Source organism: Nuphar pumila, chromosome 9 (genome assembly GCF_984573655.1).
Source record: "Nuphar pumila chromosome 9, dmNupPumi1.hap1.1, whole genome shotgun sequence".
Classification (NCBI taxonomy): Eukaryota; Viridiplantae; Streptophyta; class Magnoliopsida; order Nymphaeales; family Nymphaeaceae; genus Nuphar; species Nuphar pumila.
The window spans coordinates 106,502,084-106,524,579 of NC_143257.1; the positions used below are offsets into that span (position 1 = coordinate 106,502,084).

General features: G+C 36.2%; 1 protein-coding gene across 1 annotated transcript in view; it reads right to left on the reverse strand.

The window, feature by feature from the left end:
• LOC149828798 (D-amino-acid transaminase, chloroplastic-like) overlaps positions 1-5,858 on the reverse strand; it is an 85,882-nt gene extending 80,024 nt beyond the window's left edge. The window contains exons 1-2 of the mRNA XM_090017734.1: positions 5,603-5,858; positions 4,826-4,881 (exon numbers count right to left, since the gene is read on the reverse strand). Of these exons, the coding sequence (XP_089873860.1) occupies positions 4,826-4,881; positions 5,603-5,786 (240 nt within the window). The 5' untranslated portion in view covers positions 5,787-5,858. The remainder of the gene's footprint in view (positions 1-4,825; positions 4,882-5,602) is intronic.
• Between the last annotated feature and the right edge of the window lie 16,638 nt (positions 5,859-22,496).

Below are 22,496 nucleotides of genomic sequence, written 5' to 3' on the forward strand. Positions count from 1 at the left end.
ATATACGTAAATAAGAAAATAAATAATATATATATATATAAATAGATTATTAGGTGGGATTTGGACCCAACTATGGGTCCACATCTTTAAATAAGACCCGGATCCAACACGTGGTTGGATCCCGAGTGCGGGTCGCGGGTCGGACCCGGACCCGACCCACACCCTGTAAAAAGGGAAAACAGGAACAGGGTTAAAAAGGAGGGGCAACCCGATAAAAAGAAAAAAAAAACAACAAAGGGGGGGGAAAAACCCCTCCCCCGATAAATCACCTGTTAGGGTTCAATGGAACCCTAACACGCAAGGAGTCTGGGAGTTGGGGGAGATCGCAGCCGCCGGGGGAAGGAGCTTCCTTCCTTTTCGGGTGGCCACCCTCCTACAAAAGGGGACCCCCGAACCTCTTTCTCTCTCAATCCCACTCTCTCTCTCTTTCTTTCTCTCTCTCTCGTTCGAATCGCCTCCGAGCTCGGGCCTGTTGTTCGAAACATTTGCCGGGAGAAGCCGACCGACCCCCTCTCGTGGATGCTGCAACACCCTCGCCGGATAATGGTAGGGTTTTTGTGATTGTTTTTCCGGTTAATCATGGGTTTTGGTCGGGTGCGGGTTGTCTAAAACCCAAATCGATTGGTTTAAGGGAGGGGAGTGCGTATAATAAAGTGTGAGGGACTGCGAATGGGATAAAATTTTGGCTGAGTCCTGTCAGGGGATTCTCGAATCCCTAAATAGTTGTATATGTGCATTGTGGTTCAAGGGGATTCCCAATTTGGGGTCGTCTGTCGACCCCAAACCGAAAGCCCCAAATCTGCGATTTGGGGGTTTCATATTATTATGAAAAAAAAAGACTTTTATGCAGTTAGGGGGAAATCATGATCTGTCCCTTTTAAAAAAAAAAAATTATTTTATGGGTTATTACCTGCGTATGTCTCTGGGAATTTCATGATTTAGTGGATCTACCTTATTGAAATTTATGATTTCAGTGGTATACACATTCCTCTGAAATTTCTGATATATGTATATATCCATATAAATATGTATATATACATTCCTGTAAATTTATGATTTAGCGTCGTATATAACCTTTGGGACTGCATGACTTGGCTGGGACTATATTTTCTTGAATTTTAGAATCTAGGTTGTGCAAATCCTTTGTGTTGAATAGGAAATTTGGTGTTTTATGTTTTTAGAAAATTCCCGGTAACAAAATTGATACTGCTGGTAATTTCATGCAAAAGAGCCGATGCTTGATCCGTTATCACCAATGTATTTCATGTTTGAGTCTGGTATAGGTCCAGTAGCTGTTTCTGTTTGTTGGTTCTGCATAATACGACATGCGGTTTAATACTTAATAATCCTGTAAAATGCAGTAGAATGGCTGAAATCATTGTTTGATGTATATGTTGTATGATGGCTGAACTGAAAAAAAAATGTGTTTAGTTCATGCGGCTGAATGAATTCCGGTTCTGTCTTTTAGATTTCTGTGTAACCCAGCGTGCTGTGCATCACTTAGTTAACTTGTGGGATACAGTAGAATGACTGAGTGGTTCATGTTGGATTTTAGAATTTCAGTATGCTAGCTGATTAATACCTAGTTGTCACTTCTCTTGTGCACGAACTTTCTTGTGTTTGTATTACTGAATTAGGCTGAATGGGTTTTTCAGTCTTTGTTATTTTTAGCCTAGATTCCACATAAAACTGCAAGTTCTCTTACATTCCAACTTCTACCTTAGAGTAGCAGTTGTACACCAATGATAGTTTTAAATTCTTAAGGTAATTCCTTGATCTTTTCATATAGAAAATGAGTGAGACATATCAAGGAAATGTTATGTATTGACATTGTATATTGCCCGTACTTAGAGTATGTGAATTTCTTTTCCTTGGAGCATTGTGAACAAAAATAAAATAATCTAGTGGTAACCTAAATGGGTAAATGATTAAGTAAGTCATGGTTATCCCTTTCTACTAGGGGGGGGGGGGGGGGGGGGGGTTGTTGTTTGGGAAACCTTGCTCAATGGGCGATATGGGTTAGGTACCTAATGTAGGTACGTGGTTGGATTCAAATATATTAGTGAGAAAATTAAATATTAACTTTTGTGTTTGAATGGTTTAAAGGCACCGGAGCACTCTGAGTGAGTTTATGAAAACAATATGGAAATTGATGGGGTTGATTCATACACTTGGGTAAAATGACTAAGGTTGGGAATCTACTACTGTGGTAGTAGCGGGGTTTGGGGAAAAATGCCCTACACCCTGAGAGGTTAACTAAATGAAAAGATTTACTCACTCAGATTCGGGCTTACCTTGGAGAGGGTAAGTGGTACAAAACTCTGGGGACATAATTTTTAGTTTCGAGCTAAAGTGACTCGTTGGTCCCTAGTCCTCGGAGTCGGGGGACCCGGACTACCAAATGTGTCCTAGGTGGTAGTTCCATGTTTTTCTGCAGAAGTTAGGGATGCATCCTGTTTTGGTTTTGGCCTTTGGGAGTTTCTCTCGGTCACTGGCCGCTCCCTTGGGATTTCAGTCTCAGTTAGAATGTTCGGGTTAATAAAATACCCTTAATAATATACCCCCGAACGTTTTCTTCTAAGATGGTTGCCTTGGCCCGCGTGTACCCGTGGGATAAGAAAAGATAAACATCAGCTAGAACAATTAGGTATCACTGTGTTGGAGTTATTAAAGAGACATTTGCATATTCTTTCAACATGCTTTATATTCAGTGCTTATGATGAAACGGCATCCTAAATTGTGCATATATTAGCTAATTGAACTCATATTATGGATATTATATAGATGTTATTCATGTTAGTGTAAGTTCTGACTTAATTGCTTAATACCTTGCTTAATTATTGAAGTTGCATAAAATGCTTTTTGTGCTTAAGTATCACTGTTACATAATCTACCCTTTCTATTCAGATATATGTCTATTATTGCTATTGCATCGAATTCCTTATATGTTTATGTTTAGACTGAAATTTAAACACGACACCCACATCACACCTGACACATGATCTACTTGCAAGAATAATTACAGTTTTCCTACTTAGACGTGGTAGTCTAATTCATATAATTTCTATTATTTTCAGGAGAAGAGTAGTTCTATGAGCGATACGGGATGAGGCGCTGACCGAGACTTGATCCATTTGTTCCCTGGCGGTTCTGCTTACTTTCAGATTGAGATTTTTGTTTTGAGACTAAATGTGAAAACTCTGATGTTGGATTTTATTATTATTAAAGTGGAAATAAATGGTGTGGTTTGCTTTTACCTTCCTGTATCGTTCTGAAATGCTTAACCCGAGAATTATTAGTTGTTTCCGCTTTTAAAAAAAAAAAATCCTTAAAAAAAAAAAAAATTGGATTAAATTTCGGGGCGTTACATGGCCGAACACCCCCCCCCCCCCCCCCACACACACACACACACACACACACATATATATATATATATATATATATATATATATATATATAGTCATGCATAGGGTATGCTCTTATTACAAAATTAAGATTTAAATCAAAAATACCTATCACCAAACATGCACATAACGATTTCCATGGGTTGAACATGCACAACAAAGAATCATATTCATGGCTTCCTTCAAAAACCCCACCTAAATCTGATTTAAGCTATTATCTCCCATTCGAATCAAGATAGAGGAACCATACCCTTTTCGAAGCTTGAAATTGACCGAAAAACCTTGGATGACTAGAGAGGAAGGAGTTCCTCCTTCTCTCTCTCTCTCTCTTTTTCTTTCCTTCTTTCTTTTTTTTGAAGTTTTATAACGAAGAAAGTCTTTTTAACTTTAAATTCCCTTAAATTAAACCTTTATACTAAATTTAAAGCTTTAATTTCGTGGGACCTGGATTTTGGATTTGGATCCAAATCCAAAATCCATATGGATCTTGAGCTGAATCGGATCCTAATTAATATGGGTTTTGGACTGAGTCCAGATCCATATTAACTTGGATCATATGGATCGGATACAGTCTGATCTAATTCAAACCCGAGCAGACATTTTTTGAAAAAATACGATTTTCGAACCAACCGTAGCTCGAATTTAGAAAAATAAAATATCGTTGAACGCAAAATTTTGAGGCACATCTAACGATATATAACTTGAATTTTGCCTCCATATTTTGCCTAAATTTAACCCGAATTTCACTTGATTTTAAAGGTTAAAATTAAAAGTTTTATCATATCTTATTTGGCTCGTTTAGGTCTTGTCAATGAGACCTGGGCCAAGCCCAGATTCAATTGACGCCACCTAATATCGAGTATTTATCGATTTTTCTACAACAATTAGCCAAAATCTCAAAAATCTTTGAATTTAACTAAGTGTAAAAACACACAATATTGCATTAACTAACTGGGCCAAGATCCAACACAGCATAAACACAATCACTTTGTGAACCAAATCCAACTGGATATCCATATTCCGCCCATTTATAAGGATACATTTTTCTTGTTAAATTCCAACAAATTTCATGTTTGTCACAAAAAGGTTTTCCTGCTTCACTATCACCAGGACCTGCACCATCACTATCACCGAAAGAAGCATATATTGATATGAAATTGCAGATATAATCACTGCATGGTGAAAATTAATAGAGAGACAGTAGAGCCAACTAGAAGGATCAAATACATGAACAGAGGTATCATGTGTTCGATAAGACTAGAGAGGAAATCACAAAAAGGATGAATTGATCTAGAAGAATGAAGCAATATCATGAACCATTTATGCTACTGCCAAACAACTGTTGATAAAAAACAAAAAAGGGAAAGGAAAGTAAACAAAAAAAAATTGTAGATGCAGAAGAAGATGCACACGAACAATACCTCTGAGCATGAAAGAAGAGGAACACTGTATGCAGGAGAATTGATACTTGACTGAACTGCAAAAAATACAACCAACACTTTGGAGGTTAAGTAATTAGATGTTTTTTTCCATGAATAATATCTGTATTACTCATCCAAAACATCAAAATGCAAGCAATCAAATCAATTTTAATTTCGATGTGGATATGATGGCCAGATGGTTCTCGATTTCAAGTTCATAAAAGTAAAAAAATGAAACAGAAAAACCATTTTGATATCTAGGAAATCCTTGAATACTCTGTGACCCCATAAGTGGAGAACTGCTATCTCTACTCTCCGCCCTTAAAAGGGGTAGATTCCCAACACAGCATTATAGGGTAATTAAGAAGTTGGCAATAGTGCTCCACAATTCTATACTCCAACTTATCCCATGCTCTGGACAAGTGGATGTGCTACTGCCTCAGGAGGCGTTTGTGAGCACCCACCTGTGCATGAAAGTGGGATAAGCTTCGGGAGTCTGCATTCTTCTCTGCAACAAAATATCCGGACACATCTTACTTCCATGGATAATTCGGTGCATGAAGACCCACCCTGATGCAGCCACTTGTCAGAAAAACAGGATAAGCGGAGAACCCGCTGTGTACACAACCCAAATCCCTCAATCATGGGGCATTTCAGGATAAGTGGGCACGCTCAAACATTCCCTCGTTCGGGAAAATCCCAGACAATTAGCACAAAGAAGAACAACCAACCAAATAGGAAAAATAGAGCGCAATCAATTGGGTTGAAATGTTGAACCTGGGATAGCTTCCGTACGAGCAGAATCCCCAATTGCGCACCGAACCCCGCCGTGAATCACACCGCCTCTCAATCGAAGATCGCCAAAAGAACGGGCTGGAAAGCAATTTCTCTCACCTGTTTGAATCTGTTGGCACGATCGCTTTCCGACGATCGGAGAGCAGACGGCTGCCATGGCAACCATGGCTCGCACAAGCACAGAAACGGGGAAAACGAGAAGCAGAAGAACGCTATTATACGAGCAATTGAATGAAATATATATGATTCACCAAATGCAAACTGAAATATATACTGTTAACGAACCCAACTCATACGTGAAAAAGTGAAATATTTTTTTTAAATAATTACATAAATAATTCTAGAGGCAAAAGAGTCTTGCCGTTATAAGACATCCACAACCAAACTGAAAAAAAAAAATCTTACACCATCATTATTAAACTAAAATCACTTTATTCATAAATAAAATTCAAAGACAATAAGTAAAGCAAAACAAAATAGAGAGTCCCTCTGTCCTAAAGTAGAATGTTAATCACTGTCCTCGTAGCTCTCTATAGCAATTCATCTCATCAGTGAGCATCAGAGGCTATGAAAAACATAAAAAATACGGTGTCAAAACTATAAATCATGCATGTAAGAATTCCTCTAATAATCAAACAGGAAAGAATAACATAAATCAAATTTATGTAATATTTTAAAAAAATGCAACAATAATTACAAGATTTAAAATAATCATTCATGCATTAGCAACATTTATCATGCAATAATACTACATCAGAGTTAAGAGAAGATGTAAACATGCATGATCTAATGCAAAATAGGATTATGCATGATATCAATACAGATGCATGAATAACTTATTATATTTTATCAAAGTTTTCTTTTATATGCATGTCTCTATTAATTACACACAATTTTAGTTTCACTTTTCATTAAAACCTGCAGATACTTAAAAACAGACACAACAATTCACGATTTCAAGTTAGGTTCTTATTTGTAACTTAACACACAATTTTATATTTTATTATCGAGTGTCATACTTGACCCTCAACCGATATCAGGAATCAACATAATTCATCAGAACATTAGAAATCAATATCTAATGTCGGGATACCAGAAAAATCAACATTCATTAATGTCACTTTCTTAGTATATCAATAACAACAGATTTGTCTACACACCACCCCAAGACAAAGTGATGAAATTTTCCTAAAACCGTGATCAAGAGGTGAACCACCTAATTGTTTCAAAGGCACAATTGCATACAAAGTTTTAGCATCCTCACGGCTCTCCAAAACTGCAAATACAAGATTCTCACACTATGGAAGGGACATCTATGAAGAAACATTAATCACACTGTTTGATCTCTTTTATTTTTTTATCAAAAGACGAGTTCTTTACAAAAGTTTCATTTTGCAAATCAACATGCAAAATACAACACGGGACATTTGCCCATTATAAAATTTAACAGTGTAATTATTTTAAAAAACCAATAGATTTTTATGGATTTGCAATGCATTCAACACAGACTTAGAGCAACACCTGCTCATGGCTCACATGACCTACAATGGTTCACATTAGACCACTGATGCATTTTATACAAAACCCACAATAAGCATGTCACTTATGCAATCATTCAACATGTTTTCACATGCACATTCATACTCACAAATTAAGAACATACATAAATAAATTTTATATGCATATGAACACATCATGTTTTATCTCATGCATGTCATTCAAGTATGCACATGACTATGTCGATGCAACATTCAAGTAACTTCATAATTCATGCGTTCATGATATGTAAATATATGCCAATATGATATTCAATTTCATGATCATGCATAACCAATAAATATCTTTGCATGCATATTCATGAGTATAAAACATGCAAATCAAAACATGCATATCAACATGAACTTTTGATCATATTTATAATTTTGCACTTATGTATAAACTTGCACATATGGGTAAATCTACACGTACAAATGAATCTCATCATATATGTGAATCTGGATACGTATGAACCTTTAAATCTGTACATACATAACTCTGTCAATCAGGCCATGATCCTAAACATGCAATGTATGCAAGTTCGGGGCAGACCTATGCATAATTACATTTTTTTTAATAGGGACTCAGCCCTAGCTGAACCAGTCGGCTAGAATAGAACAACACACTGTCTTGCCCAGCCGACTGTGTCAGCTGGGGCTGGACAACATACTGTTATGTCCAACAATAACATTTTTTTGATGAATTTGTCTACCCGACAATTCTCTTTTTTTTATTTCTCGCTTTTCAAACTGCGCCTAAAACCAACACATTAATAAACACCAAGGACATTGGCGTGAACGGACAGGGTGTGGCCGGCTTCTGGCCATGCCAAGGTCAAACATTAATAATTTTTAAGAAACCCCCTTTTGAGATGAGATATGGTTTGACAATGGTGATCTGTATCTTTGGTTCTTTTTTCAGGCTATTGATGATTTAAAATGTTTGGTAGCACTTAGCATAAATAAATCTGATATACTTAAATGGAGCCTTGTGCAATACCTGTTTTGGACAACACAGAAAATTCTATTATATATATATATATATATATATATATATATATATATATATATAGATAAGGAGTCTACCCAGCCAACTCCTCGAACTACAACTCGGTGTATGGGAGAATCGGGTTGACAGACCTATGTCATGTCTGGTTTGGATTTGATCTAATCCAAACCAGATCATTAATGGTTAGAGTAACCCTGGCCGATTTTCCCTACACATATACCTAGGTAAAAATATTTAGGATATATGATACCACTGCAGTCTCGCGAATTGGTATCATGTCACGGTTCACATATTTTTATTTGGCACTAATTTGCAATTTGGTTCACAAAAACAAATACCCAGATTTATTAACTGAACCCAATTTTGCAACATGTTTAATATAAGGACTGCAACCCCATAACATCTCAGATTTTCGAATCTAGATTTGTCAAGAATAAAAAAAAAACAGATTACAACATTGTATATATATATTCAAATAAAAGTAAAAGTTTTCTTTTTTCTTCTGTTATTCTTTTCTTACTACCAAAAAATAACATTGCATGAACCTAATCCATGCTAATCCTACCCATTTGAATCAAGAGAGAATATCTGTACCTTTTTTAAAGCTTGAAGAATGATCAAAAAATAAATTTTGGATATTCGGAGAGGAAGAAGGCTTCTCCCTTTTTCTTCTTCCTTCTTCTTCTCTTTTCTTTTCCTCCTGTCACTCCCACGATTTCTCCTCTCTCTCTCTCTCTCTCTCTCTCTCTCTCTCTCTCTCTCTCTCTCTCTTTTCCTTTATTTCTTTCCCCCCATTTTTTTTATTATATAAAGACTTATAGGGGGTGACCCCCCCCCCCCCTCTTTCTAGCTCTTTCAAAAGAGGGCTGGAGATTGGACTTCTCATATAGGAGTACATCTATAACTCTTCTTTTCTAATTTCCTAAAACTCTTCTTGTTGACTTTTTCAATTTTTTTTCAACTCTATTAGAGTTATTTTGTTCTCCTACCTTATGCCTTTCTCATAACTATTATGGACTCTTCTAGAGTTCCCACCATTTAGCAACTTTTGAAATTCAGAATTAAATAATATTTAATAAAAAAATTATTATTTATTAATAAATAAATATCCAAAAACTTTTAGAGGGTGCCTTATCCCTCTCGGAGTCTTTTTAACTTTAAGAATCCTTTAATTTAAACCTATATATTGAATTTAAAGTTTTTAATTCATTGGATCTAGATCTAGATCTAAGATCCATATCCAAAATCTATATGAATTTTGAGCTGGATCAGATCCTAATTAATATGGGTCTTGGACTGAGTCTAAATCCATATTAATTTGGATTATATGGATCGTATACAGTCTGATCCAATCTAGACCCGGTTCCATTGAGTCTGGCCTTTTTAGAAAAAAATGTGATTTTTGGGCCAATCATAGCCTAAAATTAAGAAAGTAACATATTATTAAACTCAGAAGTTTGACGTGCATCTAACGGTATATAATTCGAATTTTGTCTTTGAAATTTGCCTGAATTTAACTTGAATTTTGCCTGAATTTCACTTGATTTTAAAAGTTGAAAATAAAACCTTTTATCACTTTTTAAATGGGCTCATTTCGGTCTTGTCTATGAGACATGGGCTATGCCCAGACTCAATTATCATATCCTAATGTCGAGTGTTTTACTTATATTTCTACAACACTTAGCCAAAATTTCAACAGTTTATGAATTCAACTAAGTACGAAAATACACGATTTTGCATCCCTACCCCCTTAAAAAAAATTCGTCCACGAAATTAGAACGTACCGAATAAGTGTAGGTAGTGCTAACGCATATCAGTCTCAGGCTCCCAGGTGCAATCATCCAATCTGTGATGCTGTCAACGCACATTCTCAAACAAGATCGTCCTAATACGCAATGTCCTCTCATGACGATCCATAATTTCCACCGGTCTTTTCTTTGTCATCAAGTCAGGTTGTACCTCGATCGTCTCATAGTGGATCATATGTGAGGGGTCAGGTACATACTTCCTCAACATCAAAACATGAAAGACATTGTGAATCTGCGAGAACTGAGGAAGAAGTGTCATCCAGTACGCGGTCTCCCCAACACGCTCAAGGATCTCGAAGGGTCCCACATACTGAGGACTCAACTTCCCCTTCTTCTTGAACTAAAAGACACTCTTTATAGGAAAAATATGTACGAACACGTGATCGCCCATATCAAAGCTGAGCTCCCTACGTCACTGATCGACATAGCTCTTCTGTGTGCTCTGTGCTGCAACCAACCTCTGTCGAATCAACCGCACCACGTCCGAGTAGTGCTGGATGACCTATGAAAACTCCACTGCTCTCACTCTAACCTCGTCCCAGCATACTGGGGATCTTTATGGTCTGCCATACAGAGCTCGTACAAGGCCATACCGATACTGACATCATAATTGTTATTGTACGAGAACTCTACAAGCTTCACATGCCTATCCTAGTCTCTTTCCTAATCCAATAAGCACACTCTAAGCATATCCTCTAATGTTTGTATAGTGCTCTTTGTCTGTCTGTATGTCTGTGGATGAAAGGTCGTGCTGAACTTCAACGTGGTATCAAGGGCCTTCTATAACTGGTGCCAGAATCGAGACATAAAATAAGGGTCTCGATCCGACATCGCAACACCCCATGAAGTCGGATTATCTTATCCACGTACAGGTCTGCTAAGCTCTTCAAGCTCTGACTAATCCTGTGCCACCCTTCTTCTATGATCCACCCTTGAACCTCTTCCACTCCTCATTCAGGATGAATGTAGACTCTATAACATCACTGAGGATAGTGGGGCAACTCATCATCACGCGAACTCGGAGTTCGTCCTTCAATCCACTAGCATATTTAGTTGCCATTTCCTTGTCCTCAGCAAAAAGGTTTGAACAATAGCGCTCCCAACTTCTGAATTTGGGGGTGTAGTCCACCAAACTCATGTTCTCCTGAGTCAGCTCAAGTAACTGTTGTTGCATACGTTTCCATGCATAAGCAGGGAAAATATGCGTCTAAGAACTCTCTGAAGGTCTCCCAAGGAATGACCTCCACTCCGTCTTACTTCACCCATTGCAGGGTGTCCCACCCTTTCTTGGCATCGCCCTTCAGTCGGTACGTGCCAAAGTTCATCTGTCGGTCATCGGACACAGGCAAGATATAGAAAGCCCCCTCGGTCTCCTAGACCCTGCTCTCTGCACCCTCTGGGTCGGCCTTCCCAAAAAAAGTTGGTGGATCCAGCTTTAGGAACTTCTCATATGTGACTATGCTGGAGTTCAAAGTGACCTCAGTGGGATGGACACACATGGGTGCATGCGCCTCCTACACCTAGACGTGTGTAGTCATAGTCGCAGTCAAGGTATTGAGAGCATTCAACATGAAATCCCTCTACTCTTGCCAGTCTGCGGGAGCACCAGAAGTCTATGCTCGAGTATGGTGATACATCTAAAACATGAACATTATTAAAAAGTTATCGCCAGGTCAACTTACCCCCTTAGGATTGCTCCTAGCACCATTTTATAACAATATAATCATATCAAAATTCCTAATTTACATAAAAAAGAAATTAGATTGAACTATTCTTAAATGCCATCATACAAAATTCAAACATTCACATAAGAAGTATATAACAACCTTACCAGTGATGAAGACTGCTCTGGAGCATGAGACGTAACTTACTAACATTTTTAGATGGGACTCAACTTACCAAAAAGGAGATTTTGGTATACACAAATGGTTAAAGTGTAAGATTTTGTGATATGCTCTGATACCAAAACTGTAACGACCCCAACTCACACCTGTAGAAAAAGTAAAAAAAAAAATTATTTTAATTTTTTTAAAAACAATTGCGAAAACAATCCTAAAGAACCTGGAGACTTACAGTCATAACACATCAACAACTACAAGGGATCTTATACCATCGGTATCTAAACTAGAATCACTTTATTCATCAATCAATAAAGTTCAAGGACAACAAGTAAAGGAAAGACAAGCAAAACAAAATATAGAGTCACTCTGTCCTAAAGTAAAATGTCAAGTAGTCATGCCGTCCTCGTAGCTCTCTATAACAGTCTGTATCATCACTGGGCATCAGTGGCTGTGAAAAATACAAAAAATACAGTGTCATAATTATAGATCTTGCGTATAAATTCCTTTAATGAATCAAACAAACAAGAATAACATAAATCAAATTTATGCAATATTTTAGAAGAAATACAACAACAACAATTTTAAGATTTAAAATAATCATTCTTGTATTAGCAACACTTATCATGCAATAATACTATATCACAATTAAGAGAACAGGTAAACATGCATGATCTAATGCAGAATTATGCATGATATCAATGCAGATGGATGAGTGACTTATTATTTTTTATCAGAGTTTTCTTTTGTATGCATATCCTTATTAATTGCACACATCTTTTGTTTCACTTCTCATTAAAACCCGAGGATACTAAAAAATGAGTACAATAATTCCCGAGTTCAAGTTAGGTTCTCAGTTGTAACTTAACACAAAAATTTATATTTTATTACTGGGTTCTACACTTGGCCCTCGACTGATATCAGGAATCAATACCATCTATTGAAACATTAAAAATCAACATCTAATGTTGAGACACCAGGTAAATCAACATCCATTGATGCCACTTTATTGGTATACCAATAACAACTGTATCTAAACACCACCCTTGGAAAAGTTGCAGAATCTTCTTAAAATTGTAGTAGGGAGGTGAACCACCTAGTTTAGTTCAGGGGCATAATTGCATACAAAGTTTTAGTATCCTCATGGTACCCCAAAACTGTAAATTCAGAATTCTCACACTGTTAAAAGGACATACAGAAAGAAACATTAATTATATTGTTTTATCTCTTTTATCTTTTAATCAAAAGACAGGTTCTTTACAAAAGTTTCATTTTGCAAATCAACATGCAAAACACAACACGAGACCTTTGCCCTTTACAAAATTTAACAGTGTAATTAGTTTAAAAAACTAATAGATTTTTATGAATTTGCAATGCATTCAACACAAACTTAGAGCAACACCTGCTCGTAGCCCACATGGCCTACAATGGTTCACATTACACCACTGATGTATTTTATACAAAAACCACAATGAGCATGCCACTTATGCAATCATTCAACATGCTCTCACATGCATATGTATACTCACAAATTAAGAACGCACATGAATAAATTTCATATGCATATGAACATATCATGTTTTATCTCATACATCTCATTCAAGTATGCACATGACTATGTCGATGCAACATTTAAGTAACTTTAGAATTTATGCTTTCATGATATGCACATATATGCCAATATGATATTCAATTTCATGATCATGCATAACCAATAAACATCTTTGCATGCATATTGATGAGTGTAAACCATGCAAATCAAAATATGCATATCAATATGAACTTCTGATCATATTTGTAATTCTGCACTTATGTATAAACTTGCACATATGCATAAATCTGCGTGTACATATGAATCTGGTCATATATTTGAATGTGGATACATATGAACCTTTAAATCAGTACATACATAACCCTGTCAATCAGACCATGATCCTAAACATGCAACGTATGCAAGTTCGGGGCAAACCTATGCATAATTACATTTTTTTTCTTGACAGAGACTCAGCCGCAACCGAACCAGTCAGTTGGAACTAAACAACCCACTGTCCTGCCTAGCCGACTATGTCAGTTGGGGCTGGACAACATGTTGTTCTGTTCAACAATAACATTTTTTTGATAAATCTGTCTAGCCGATAGTTCTATTTTTTTTTTCTCGCTTTTCAAACTGCGCCTAAGACCAACACATTAATAAACACCAAGGACATCTACGTGAATGAGCATGATATTGCTAGCTTCTGGCTATGCCAAGGTCAAACCTTAATAGTGGTTAAGAAACCCCCTTTTATGAGATATAGTTTGACAATGGTGATTTGTATCTTTGATTTCTTTTTTTTGAGACTATTGATGATTTAAAATGTTTGGTAGCATTTAGCATAAACAAATCTGATATGCTTAAATGGAGTCTTGTTCAGTACCTGTTACGAAAAACACAAAATTCTATTATATATATATTAACAGATAAGGAGTTTGCCCAGCCAACTCCTTGAACTACAACTCAGTGTATGGGAGAATCGGCTTGACAGACCTGTGTTATGTCTGGTTTGGATCTGATTTGATCCAAACAAGATCATTATGGGTTAGAGTAACCTTGACTGATTTTCCCCACTCATATACTTAGGTAAAAGTATTCAGGATATGGGGTACCATTGCAGTCTCACAAACTGATATCACATCACGGTTCACAGATTTTTATTTGGCACTGATTTGCAAACTCGTTTCGCAAAAACAAATACCCAGATTTATTAACCGAACCCAGTTTTGCAACAGGTTTAATATAGGGATTGCAACCCCATAACATCTCAGATTTTCGAATATAGATTTATTAAGAACAAAAAAAAAACATTTTACAATATTGTATATATATATGTATATTTAAATAAAAGTAAAATTTTCCCCTTTTCTTCTATTATTCTTTTCTTACTACCAAAAAATAACATTGCATGAACCTAATCCATGCTAATCCTACCCATTTGAATTAAGAGAGAAAATCCATACATTTTTCAAAGCTTAAAGAATGACCAAAAAATAAATTTTGGATATTCAGAGGGAGAAGAAGGCTTCTCTCTTCTTCTTCTCTTTTCTTTTTCTCCTCTTACTCCCATGATTTCTCTTTTCTCCCTCTCTTTCTCTCTTTTCCTTTCTTTCTTTCCCCTTTTTTTTATTATATAAAGGCTTCTAGGGGGTGACGCCCCCCGGCAAAGTGGCAGAATCTTCCTAAAATCATGACCGGGAGGTGAACTACCTAGTTGGGTTCAGGGGCATAATTGCATACAAAGTTTTAGTATCCTCATGGTTCTTCAAAACTGTAAATCCAGGACTCTCACACTGTGGAAGGCACATACAGAAAGAAACATTAATTACATTGTTTTATCTCTTTTATCTTTTTATAAAAAGACAGGTTCTTTACAAAAGTTTTATTTTGCAAATCAACATGCAAAACACAACACGAGACCTTTGCTCGTTACAAAATTTAACAGTGTAATTAGTTTAGAAAACCAATAGATTTTTAAGAATTTGTAATGCATTCAACACAAACTTAGAGCAACACTTGTTCGTGGCCCACATGGCCTATAGTGGTTCACATTAGACCACTGATGCATTTTATGCAAAAACCACAATGAGCATGCCACTTATGCAATCATTCAACATGCTCTCACATGTACATGCATACTCACAAATTAAGAACGTACATGAATAAATTTCATATGCATATGAACATATCATGTTTTATCTCATGCATGTCATTCAAGTATGCACATGACTATGTCGATGCAACATTCAAGTAACTTCAAAATTGACGCATTCATGATATGCACATATATGCCAATATGATATTCAATTTTATGATCATGCATAACCAATAAACATCTTTGTATGGATATTGATGAGTATAAACCATGCAAATCAAAACATGCATATCAATATGAACTTCTGATCATATTTGTAATTCTGCACTTATGTATAAACTTGCACATATGCATAAATATGTGCGTACATATGAATCTAGTCATATATGTGAATCTGGATACGTATGAACCTTTAAATTTGTGCATAAATAACCCTGTCAATCAGACCATGATCCTAAACATGCAACATACGCAAGTTTGGGGCAGACCTATGCATAATTACATATTTTTTTCTTGATAGGGACTCAGCCCCAACCGGACCAGTCGGCCCAACACACTGTCCTGCCTAGCCGACTGTGTCAGCTGGGGCTGGACAACATATTGTTCTATCCAACAATAACATTTTTTTGATGAATCTGTCTAGCCGATAGTTCTATTTTTTTCTCGCTTTTCAAACTGCACCTAAGACCAACACATTAATAAACACCAAGGACATCTACATGAATGGGCATGGTGTTGCTGGCTTCTGGCCATGCCAAGGTCAAACATTAACAGTGGTTAAGAAACCCCCTTTTATGAGATATAGTTTGACAATGGTGATCTGTATCTTTGATTTCTTTTTTTTTTCAGGCTACTGATTATTTAAAATGTTTGGTAGCACTTAGCATAAACAAATCTGATATGCTTAAATGGAATCTTGTTCAGTATCTGTTATGGACAACACATGAAATTCTATTATATATATATATATATTAACAGATAAGGAGTTTGCCCAACCAACTCATCGAACTACAACTCAGTGTATGGGTGAATCGACTTGACAGACCTGTGTCATGTCTGGTTTGGATCTGATCTGATCGAAACCAGACCATTATGGGTTAGAGTAACCCTGGCCGATTTTCCCCACTCATATAGTTAGGTAAAAATATTCAGGATATGGGGTACTGCTGCAGTCTCGCTAACTGGTATCACATCACGGTTCACAAATTTTTATTTGGCACTGATTTGCAAACTGGTTTGCAAAAACAAATACCCAGATTTATTAACCGAACCCAGTTTTGCAACAGGTTTAATATAGGGATTGCAACCCCATAACATCTTTGATTTTTGAATATAGATTTGTTAAGAACACAAAAAAACATTTTACAACATTGTATATATATATATATATATATATTTAAATAAAAGTAAAATTTTCTTCTTTTCTAATATTATTCTTTTCTTACTACCAAAAAATAACATTGCATGAACCTAATCCATGCTAATCCTACCCATTTGAATTAAGATAGAAAATCCATACCTTTTTCCAAGCTTGAAGAACGACCGAAAAATAAATTTTGGATATTCGGAGAGGAAGAAGGCTTCTCCCTTCTTCTTCTCTTTTTTTTTCCTCCTCTTACTCCCACGATTTCTCTTTTCTCCCTCTCTTTCTCCCTTTTCCTTTCTTTCTTTCCCCCTTTTTTTATTATATAAAGGATTCTAGGGGGTGACGCCCCCCCTCCTTTCTAGCTCTTTCAAAAGAGAGCTAGAGATTGGACTTTCCATATAGGAGTCCATCTCTAACTCTTCTTTTCCAATTTCCTAAAACTCTTCTTGTTAACTTTTTCAGTTCTTTCTTTTTTTTTCAACTCTATTAGAGTTGTTTTATTCTCCTACCTTATGCCATTCTCATAACTATTATGGATTCTTCTAGAGTTCTCACCATTTAGCAACTTCTGAAATTTAGAATCAAATAATATTTATTATTAATTTTATTATTTATTAATAAATAAATATCCAAAAACTTTTAGAGGGTGCATTATCCCTCTGAGAGTCTTTTAACTTTCAGAATCCTTTAATTTAAACCTATATATTGAATTTGAAGTTTTTAATTTATTGGATCTAGATTTGGATCCATGATCTAAATCCATATGGACCCTAAGCTGGATCAGATCATAATTAATATGGGTCTTGGAGTGGGTCCAGATCCATATTAATTTGGATCATATGGATCAGATCCGGTCTAATCCAATCCAGACCCGGTCCCATCGAGACAGGCCTTTTTTGAAAAAATGTGATTTTTAGGCCAACCGTAGCCCGAAATTGAAAAAGTAACATATTGTTAAACTTAGAATTTTGAGGCGCATCTAACGGTATATAATTTGAATTTTGCCTTCGAAGTTTTTTTGAATTTAACTTAAATTTTGCTTGATTTTAAAAGTTGAAAAAAAACTTTTTATCACCTTTTAAATGGGTTCATTTCGATCTTGTCAATGAGACCTGGGCCATGCCCAGACTCAATTATCATATCCTAATGTCGAGTGTTTTACCAATATTTTTATAACACTTAGCCAAAATTTTAACAATTTATGAATTCAACTAAGTATGAAAATACATGATATTACATATACAAAACAAGGAACTGTCTTTTACCAAATGGAGTTGAGATCTGATGAAAGGGCGATCCACATTTTCTTCTTCTTGTTCATTCTCTTTGTTGTGGTTCGCCCACAACTTTAATGGTGCTTACGTTGCTGACAATAAAATGTATTTGGAAAAGTTTGTTTTGAACAATTTAGAAATGCATCACTTTTTTGTGTGTATTTTATAAATCATGCTTAACTTCTGGGAAATTACATTTAACTGCTTTAGGTTGGTTGATCTTCATCACACTGGTGCTCTTTGGTAAAAAATAGTCAGATTATGGTTAGCCATATTGAATGACCACTTTACCCTTTAATAACCATCTAGGTCTGGGTGTGGGGGTGTTGACGGAGACGAATACGATCTTGGCATTGCTACATGGGTCTTGATCTGATCCATTCAACTATAGATAGGGGTGTCAATGGATCAGGTTTGACCTGGACTCAACTAGTACTAAGCCCTATAGAGTCAAGGTTTGGTGATAAATAAGAAGGCTTGATTAGAATTTGGGTCAGACCTAAGATGTGTGATTAATATATGGAGCCCAGTATGGTTTGTGAAAGTTTATACCAGTCATAGGCCCACCTGACTAAGTTCTGCAAATTTTTAATGTAAAAAAAAAGACAAAAAATATTATTTGACTGGGTATGGTCTAGGTTCATATAATCTTGATGGGATCTGGGTACGATCTAGGCTCATACTACCAAAAAATAACATTGCTTTAACTTAATCCATACTAATCCTACCCATTTGAATTAAGAGAGAAAATCCATACCTTTTTCGAAGCTTGAAGAACGATCGAAAAATAAATTTTGGATATTTGGAGAGGAAGAAGGCTTCTCCCTTCTTCTTCTCTTTTCTTTTCCTCCTCTTACTCCCACGATTTCTCCTTTCTCCCTCTCTCTCTTTTTCTTTCTTTCCTCATTTTTTTTATTATATAAAGGCTTCTAGGGGGTGACGCCCCCCCTTTCTAACTCTTTTAAAAGAGGGCTAGAGATTGGACTTGCCATATAGGAGTCCATCTCCAACTCTTCTTTTCTATTTTCCTAAAACTCTTCTTGTTGACTTTTCTAATTCTTTCTTTTCTTTTTCCAACTCTATTAGAGTTCTTTTATTCTCCTACCTTATGCCTTTCTTATAACTATTATGGATTCTTCTAGAGTTCTCTCCATTTAGCAACTTATGAAATTTAGAATTAAATAATATTTAATATTAATTTGATTATTTTTTAATAAATAAATATCTAAAAACTTTCAGAGGGTGCATTATCCCTCTGAGAGTCTTTTTAACTTTAAGAATCCTTTAATTTAAACTTAAATATTAAATTTAAAGTTTTTAATTCAATAGATCTGGATTCAGATCTAAGATCCAAATCTATATCTAAAATCCATATGGATCCTTAGCTGGATCAGATCTTAATTAATATGGGTATTCGATTGAGTCCAGATCCATATTAATTTGGATCATATGGATCAGATTCAGTCCGATCCAATCCAGACTCAGTTCCATTGAGATAGGCTTTTTTGAAAAAATGCGATTTTTGGGCAACCCATAGCCTGCAATTGAAAAAGTAACATACCATTAAACTCAAAATTTCGAGGTGCATCTAACAATATATAATTTGAATTTTGCTTGAATTTAACTCAAATTTTGCTTGATTTTAAAAGTTAAAAAAACATTTTATCACATTTTAAATGAGTTCATTTTTGTTTTGTCTTAATGTCGAGTGTCTCAATTATCATATCTTAATGTTGAGTGTTTTACCAATATTTTTACAACACTTAGCCAAAATTTCAACAGTTTATGAATTTAACTAAGTATAAAAATACACCATATTACATATACAAAACAAGCAACTGTCTTTTACCAAATGGAGTTGAGATATGATGAAAGGGAGAGCCCCCATTTTCTTCTTCTTCTTCGTTCTCTTTATTGTGGTTCGCCCACAGCTTTAACAGTGCTTACGTTGCTGACAATAAACTGTATTTTGAACAATTTAGAAACGCATCACTTTTTTGTGTGTTTTACAAATCACGCTTAACTTCTGGGAAATTACGTTTAACTGCTTCAGGTTGGTTGATCTTCATCACACCGACGCTCTTTGGTAAAAAATAGTCAGATTATGGTTAGCCATATTGAATGACCACTTTACCCTTTAATAACCATCTAGGTCTGGGTGTGGGGGTGTTGACGGAGATGAATATGATCTTGGCATTGCTACATGGGTCTCAATCTGATCCCTTCAACTAGAGATAGGGGTGTCAATGGATCAGGTTTGACCTGGACTCAACGGCTACTAAGCCCTATAGAGTAAAGGTTTGGTGATAAATAAGAAGGCTTGATTAGAATTTGGGTCAGACCCAAGATGTCTAATTAATATATGGAGCCCAGTATGGTTTGTGAAATTTTATACAAGGCCCGATCTGCAAATGTTTAATGTAAAAAAAAAGGCAAAAAAATATTATTTGACTGGTTACGGTCTAGGTTCATATAATTTTGATAGGATCTGGGTATGGTTTCTCTTATGATGTGTTTGATTGGACTGGAGTCCATCATATCAAATCATGTCTGAGTGTGGTTTCACCTAGGTTGGAATCAAACCCGACCCGTTGGCACTCCTAATGAGAGAGAGAGAGTGGTCTAAGCTCTCAGCCAGTGCCTTTTTATTTGTCATTTTCTCACTTGATCGCTGTCCATGTAGTAACAATGTTGGACGGTAAAAAGTAAAAAGAAAGGCTTTGATATTTCATAGTGTAAGGACAAAATGGTAAAATTGATGTGACAAATGAGCATTTCCATCATTTATCATCAGCCAAGCAGTCATTTTTAAAAAAAATCTATAACCTGAAGAAACAGCACCTGGAGACCTGGTTGCACTGGCTCAGCCTGCCATACCTACTATCGTCATGCCGGCAGCGTAAAACTCCGAAGCTAGGACCTCTGCCCCCGGGGCCTATGCTACTCATTGGCTTGCGCAGAGGGGAAACACCCATAAGAATCGAACCTTGACTGCCTATCTAGCAGCCAAGGGCTCACCCCGCTAAGCCAACCCCTTGGGTTCCAAGCAGACATTTAAAATTAAATTTATCAATAACTTCTCAAAGGTTAGGCATGTCTTTGCAAATATATGAAAATTTAGGAGTGCATTTGTAGCTCGAAAAATTAATCTTTCATTTTAAAGAATTAAAAAGACCAAGTGGAAAATATTCAAAGGAGTACAACACTAATCTACAAATCTCGTCATATTATTATAAATGTTTCTGACCAGCTACATTTTTGTTTACCAATAGTTAATAGGCTCAGCCATAACCGCTGACGATACAAACAGTATCAAAGAATCCAACGAAACAATAAAAAAACATCAACTGACAGTCTCTCACGCACTAATCCCTCGAGGCAATGTTGTCAATATCGTTTGTGAATTGGCTTGAATCACCCTATTTGTATTTGTATTGTATCAGTCAGAAATCGAAACGAAACTAAGCTGATTCAACTTATTTCTAAATATTTTTAAAATAATATAAAATAATTTTTAGTATTATTTTCATATTTTGTGCAATGCTGGTTAAACATTGGTGGATTCAGTTCAGATTCAAAATCGGAAATCGGCCAATTCCCTGAATCATTTTGAAAATCGATGTAGGGCCTGTTTGAAACCTAGGAACTGCGATTGGAGTTGATGCATTTGGCAAAAAATTGATCAAACTACCACCTGCTGGCTGTTTGGAAACTGGTAGCTGAGATGGGAGTTAATGCATTTGGCATGGGAAGTGGCATTGCATTTACATTAAACCATGGAATTGACAGCTACCACCTCTCGATTTGGCAGCAGACACTTCCTGAAATGCCACTTCCCATCTCAGCTACTAGTTTCCAAACAGGGTCTTAGAGCTGTCAACGATTCTGACAACATTGCCTCAAGGGATATCAACAAGGGGGCTTACCCTTCCATATTCTGTCTATTCCAACCCGACCCATTTTTAGCCTTACTATTGGTCATGAAGCCGTGAGAGAAATGACTCCAAGTCTCCAACCAACTTTCATCTCCAAACTCCATAATTTATGAATCAGAATTTGCAGATCTGGTCTCATTTTATGATGTGTTTTTTATGGTTTCATGCTTTCTATGACGTTTGTTTATGATATGTTCGTCTGACTTTGGGAGTGGTCTGACTTGTGGACCTCACACTGGGTCGATTTAAGAAAGATCCAGTTGGTTTTGTCAAGTCTTCTGTAGGTAGGGATGGGAAATGGGGGCTAGACAATTTGGCTGGCAAAGTCGACTTCACTCATCGTGAGCTGGGTTTAGGTCAGGATTTTAAGCTTTAATCTGAAACCCAGCCCGTTATAAAATGGGCTGGGCTGAAGTTGGCTCATGGGCTATTGGACAACCTAAGGGGCTGAGTTATGCAATTAGTTGTTTTTTTTTTTTTAA